General features: G+C 39.9%; 1 protein-coding gene across 1 annotated transcript in view; it reads left to right on the top strand.

Annotated features, from left to right (window-relative positions):
• LOC144958989 (uncharacterized) overlaps positions 1 to 6,245 on the top strand; it is a 589,046-nt gene that overhangs the window by 404,943 nt on the left and 177,858 nt on the right. Inside the window, exons 195-199 of the mRNA XM_078891292.1 lie at positions 633 to 935; positions 2,043 to 2,345; positions 3,527 to 3,832; positions 4,260 to 4,420; positions 5,543 to 5,681. Of these exons, the coding sequence (XP_078747418.1) occupies positions 633 to 935; positions 2,043 to 2,345; positions 3,527 to 3,832; positions 4,260 to 4,420; positions 5,543 to 5,681 (1,212 nt within the window). The remainder of the gene's footprint in view (positions 1 to 632; positions 936 to 2,042; positions 2,346 to 3,526; positions 3,833 to 4,259; positions 4,421 to 5,542; positions 5,682 to 6,245) is intronic.

Genomic DNA, 6,245 nt, shown 5'->3' on the forward strand with positions numbered 1-6,245 from the left:
TTCTTCTTCTTCTTCTTCTTCTTTTCTTCTTCTTCTTCTTCTTCTTCTTCTTCTTCTTCTTCTTCTTCTTCTTCTCTTCTTCTTCTTCTTCTTCTTCTTCTTCTTTTCTTCTTCTTCTTCTTCTTCTTCTTCTTCTTCTTCTTCTTCTTCTTCTTCTTCTTCTTCTTCTTTCTTCTTCTTCTTCTTCTTCTTCTTCTTCTTCTTCCTTCTTCTTCTTCTTCTTCTTCTTCTTCTTCTTCTTCTTCTCTTCTTCTTCTTCTTCTTCTTCTTCTTCTTCTTCTTCTTCTTCTTCTTTCTTCTTCTTCTTCTTCTTCTTCTTCTTCTTCTTCTTCTTTCTTCTTCTTCTTCTTCTTCTTCTTCTTCTTCTTCTTCTTCTTCTTCTTCTTCTTCTTTTCTTCTTCTTCTTCTTCTTCTTCTTCTTCTTCTTCTTCTTCTTCTTCATCTTCTTGACTGCAATTTATGAGCTATAATAATATAATAAAATAAAGGAGTTATTGTCTCTATGATGCTTTTTTTTTGGCTAAAAGTTTAAACTGTTTGGTATTGTTTTACAAATATTTGATCCTAACACTCGTCATAATCAATTTAAATGTGTTTTTAATGGCTGTTTGTTTTTCTTTCATGGCATACAGCTGTTCCTTCTGCCCCTTCAAGCCTGAATGTGAAGAATGTTGGCAAAGATTCAGTGACCGTGGAATGGAAAACACCAAAATCTGACGGAGGCTCTAAGATAACCGGATATCGTCTGTTCATGAAGGAAACAAGAAGTGACGAATGGAAGGAAGTCGGCAAGGCTGGTGTCTATGACGATTCATTCACATTCCGTAACCTACGAGATGACAAATCCTATGATTTTGCTGTTGTAGCGGAGAACAAGATTGGACAGAGTGATCGGCTGGAGACAGAGAAAAGCGTGAAACCAGTAAAGCCAGCGAGTGAGTTGATGGTTTTATTAATCTAAACTGAGCTTTAAATTGAGATTTTATATAGCGCAATATCCACTAAACGTGCTCAAAGCGCTTTACAAGGGAGGGGTCCCTGGTCAACAGCAACATTTTAACTTTAAGGACGGGACATGACGCCTGTTAGGCGATATTACATTTATTTTCGGACAGAGACATTGAAAATGTCCCTTCTAGATTTCATGCACGATTATTAAATTGGCAAGTTTTATGCTTGGGCAATGTGATTGTGAATAATAAATCATAAACCTAAAAGGGAATACAGTGCAAACAATTTATAAACATTTTGATTGAAATCAAAGAATATTTACAACTGAATTTGCTGTAATGTGTGATTTAGGTTGATATTATAACCTTTTGCAGAGAAAAGAAGATCGACTTACACTGAATATTCTTTACACAAACTTTTAGCTTTTATGTTATCAATTCTTCTTCTTCTTCCATTAAGGCCTAAGCTTCAGGCTGAAGATTGCATGGTCGTATTTTCAGTAACAGGGGTTGTAGAGGGGCAGGGAGCGATTCTGTGAAGTCATCAGTCGAAAGGGCTTGTTTTCAGGTGTTTGGTAGGGAGTTCCAAAGTCGGATGGTGGAGGGGGAGAATGAGTAAAGATGATGGTTTGTTCTTGAGTGGGGGATTTCAAAATTAAATGCTGAGTTTCTTGTTTTGTTGTTGTTCTGTTTCAAATGGCTAGTTGGAATTTCGAGTTTTCCGTTTTGTGCTTTGTAGAATTGGTCAAGGTAACATGTCTTCTTAAAGTGCTCTTCTAACACAGGTAAAAAAAACAGGTAACTTCGTGATGGTTGTGTGGCGAACCCGCGGTCTCCAGAAGTCGGTGAGAGAGAGAGAGAGCTCTAGGAATGACCTGAGTTTGAAACGAATATTTTTGTGTTCGTGGATAGCCCATACGATAGAGTCACGCTCTCACCGGCCAGGCGGAGTTGTCGCACCAATAAGATCGCAGGTTCAAACCCCACCACCGCCGCAAAACATTTTTATTCTCTATTGTCTTCTGGCACTTTTCTACTCACTTCATCTCTTCTAACACAATAATATAATGTCGTGTTTGAAAATGACCACAGGTAAACCAAGCGCACCAGAAGGTCCTATCACGTTCACCGAGATCCGGCGTACATCAATAACCTTGACATGGGGCGTGAGCAAGGACGACGGTGGCGCCCCCATCTCTGGCTACGTTCTGGAGAGACGGGAAGCCTGGAAGTCGACTTGGAGTCACGTGACGGCAGTCAAACAGGATATCACTTCCTTCTGCGTTCAAAACCTGAAAGAAGGACAAGAGTACGTGTTCAGAGTGATGGCTGAAAACTCTGTAGGGAAATCTCTGCCTTTGGAGTCGGACAGGGTCACTCCGAAACATCCTTTTGGTGAGTTTGTGTTCCCTTAATGATATTAAATTAAATCGAGCTGTCATATAGCGCAATATCCACTAAACGTGCTCAAAGCGCTTTACAAGGGGTTCCTGACCAACAGCAACACGTAACATGTAGAACGAGACATGACGCCTTTTAGGCGATATTACAATTTTTTCCGACAGAGACAACGCTGTTAACGGTCAGGTACTCATTTTACACCTGAGTATGGACTCAACTATGCGCCGAGCGAAGCTCGAACCCAGGACCTTCCAATCCGAAAGCGAGTGTCATACCACAAGACCACATAGCCGCACGATATGGTAGTTAAGATGCAATGGACCATCATGTGTGTTTATGAGCATCATGGAACAGTTCTCAAATTAAACGAGTTATCTTCCTCGCCACAAGTCACAACAATGCCAGCATCATTGTATTGGAATTGGATTAACTAGTCTGATGTCACGTCGAGCTGACTTGTTCTAAACAAAGAAAATCGGTACTTTTTATTCTTCATGCTGGCCAGAACTTTTCATATGTCATGTGATCAGAATGTATAAAAGTCAAAACATATCATATTTATTATGTTTTTCTCCTCTGTTTACACTTCTATGCTCGTCGGAGAATTATTTCATAAGGGCGTCCGCCATTGTTCCGATAGTTTAGAGCCAGTTACTAAGTTACCATGCGTCATTACGAGGGAAGTGACGTCATTACCGCTGAAGGCTATCCTATATCATAAAATCTGGGCGGTGGAAGGTTCAAATGAGTACAGCATTGTTGATAAAGAAGGCGAAGTGGCCGAGTGGTTAAGGCATTGCACTGTGACACGGAAGGTCCCGGATTCGAGCCCCGCTTAAGACGCTTTCGTTTTTTTTCTTCCTTGTGCAAGATTATTAACCCCCAATTTGCTCACTTGGACAACACGGGTGATTCCTGTTGACATCAGACATATTGTTTGATGAATTATCTATATTACTTCGTGGAATCCCTAGGCGACGATATCTTATGATGTCGTGGCGGAAGGGCATAATAATAAAATAATAATAATAATAATAAAACGCCAAGGAAATAAGCAAGTTAATATAATTTGTTAATTTACATGATATCTTTCATATCCTATTTGTTTTGTTGTTTTGGTCATTCAAAAATTCATATAACCCATTACTGTAATGATCTCCTTTCTTTTCCAACAGCTGCTCCCAGTGCCCCAGAAGGGCCTTTGGAGTCTTCCGATCTTACTGCTACTTCCGTCACGTTGTCATGGAAACCACCAAAATCCGATGGCGGACAGCCGCTCACTTCCTACATCATTGAACGCCGGGACACCAAACGTATGACTTGGACTCCCGTAGATAAGATCAAGCCCGATGTACAGTCATACACTGTGCAAAACCTGACGACGGGCGTGGATTACTCATTCAGAGTGTCTGCCGAAAACAAGGAAGGAGTTAGTCCACCTTTGGAAACATTCGCCACCATCAAACCCTTTAAGGAACCGGGTGAGTTGATTTGGCAGTTTGATTGTCATTTAAAGAATATAATAATCGATGTATTGAAAGGGCGATTGGCGTTCAAGAGTTGGATAATGAATTTGGTTAATGCCTTTATGGTATCCCTTTAGGAAATGTATAATCATTTTCCTAACTCATGATAGACAACATCGAAATTACATTAATGAATAACTGGAATTGTTTTTGATAATCATTTATGAATTTTATTATTATGATGATGCCTTGGTTTAGTCATCCGTTCATCTTCTTGTTAAACATCTGTTCACGAACTCTTGAATTCATGTTTAAGTATTTATTCTTTCATATATATATGTTAATTTATCTTCATTCATACATTTTATCATCAATTGCGTTATTGCTTCATTCCCCTCGTTACTACTTCAATCATGCCAGTTTTGTTTTATCCAATGTCCAGAACTTCCGTCCATCCCCGAAGGACCATTGTCCATGTCAGATCTCACGGCCACATCTCTCACTCTCCAGTGGAAAGAGCCCAAGGACAACGGTGGGTCTGCCATCTCTCATTACATTGTGGATATCGTATCTGACAAGAAGGACTGGAATAAATTAGCTAAGGTATGAAAGTCGTCGTCGTCGTCCTCCTCCTCATCTCCATCATCATCATCATCATCATCATCATCATCATCATCATCATCATCATCATCATCATCATCATCATCTTCATCATCATAATCATTATCATCTACATCATCATCATCATCATTATTATCATCATCTTTATCATCATCATCATCATCATCATCATCATCATCGTCATGAACAGCAACAACAATTTCTGGTCATAAACTTGTTCATCACCACTATTTAAGTTACAGCTATGTGGAGAACAATACTTATCTTAATTGCATCAAATGTCAATATAATATGTTTACAAAGATTTACATAAATGTAGACATCTATGTAAAAACATAAATGTACTTTTTATCACTACAACTTCACTAGAACCATGTCTCACTTGACTTAAGGTTGTAAAATCTTATCTTATCCTACTCTGGACGAACTTTTCAGCTGGGGTCTTATGTTTACTTGTGTCCTCTATGCATTGATTGCCACCAGCAGATGTCTGCTTTAGGTTTTTCGTCCTCTCCTCTGTCCTGTGGGATCTAAAACCTTGATATACTGGCTGGGGTTCCTGACCTCCCATAGTAGGCAGGGAGGTACTTACTGTGTCTTCTATCTCTCTATATGTTTTCCAACTTGTTTCCTGTCTTTGTCTTGGAATGAGATTACTTGGTTTTGTCCTGGCCCTGGCCGGATGCCCTTGCAGAGAGGGAAATAATGTATAGTTAGCTTTTTTGGAGATCATATTTTCCCCTTGTAACCATCTCTCTATTATCCACTGTAGTATGTTTTGTTTACATATGATTTGTAAACATTTGAGTGTATTCCTCTTAGTAGGGGCCTGTGCTTGTGTCTGGATGAGACTTTTAGGTCATCTCAAACTAAGTACACTGATTGTGTGCTCTCGGAATCTACACCTGTTCCCTATTTGAAAGAATTCCCCTTTGTCTTACATTTTCTTAGGTGCTTTAATTGTAATTCTAGAACTTTCTACTATTCTATTTTCTTCTTATTTACTGGCGCTGATATGACCTTAATGTGTTGCAAGCGTCGTAAAAACCATTAAAATCATAAATCATAATCATAAAACCTGGGTATGAATACTTTTGGTTCCAGGTTGACAGTTACAGCACCAAGTACAAAGTGGCCGATTTGTCAGAAGGCGTGGAATACCAATTCCGTGTCTCTGCGGTCAACAAAGTAGGTCAAGGACACCCACTAGAATCGGACAAGGTTAAATTGGAGAGACCACCAGGTAAACTTGTATTATATATACATACATATCTCATCCTATAGGGAATGAGATTAGCAGAAGAGTTGCGTCCCTTGATTGGACGTCACCCATAGTCTGTGACGTCACCGGTGGAAAACGTTTTTAGAGAGAGAACGTCATGTTGGTTGTGCGCATGCGTCTCTCGTCCTCTTCCGCTAATCTCATTCCCTATATTTTATGTGTTGCTGTTCACTGGGGACTCCTTGTAAAGCACTTTGAATAAAATATAATAAGTAAAATAAAATTCATTCCATAGGGGGATTTTTTTCTCTAGGATCTATTCCAAGGGAAGACCGGAATAACCTAGGCGTCAGCGGCAGTGCAGCGCCGGAAATTGAGCTAGGGCGAGGCGAGGTGACTTGCTCAAGACGACACTGCGCAGCGGCAGGTGATCGAACTCAGTGTCTTCCGGGTACGAAGCAAAGACCTTGCAGCTGACACGTTGCCTGCCCCCTTTGAGTTTGTGTATAGATAGTTCGAAGATGACGTCACTCAGGCCTTTGTTATTGTTTTTGCCATCCGCGTTTGTGAGTTGTTCTCACTAAA

The sequence above is a fragment of the Berghia stephanieae genome, chromosome 13 (assembly GCF_034508935.2).
Source record: "Berghia stephanieae isolate SIO BIC M18660-M18661 chromosome 13, UCSD_Bste_1.3, whole genome shotgun sequence".
In the NCBI taxonomy this organism is placed as follows: domain Eukaryota; kingdom Metazoa; phylum Mollusca; class Gastropoda; order Nudibranchia; family Aeolidiidae; genus Berghia; species Berghia stephanieae.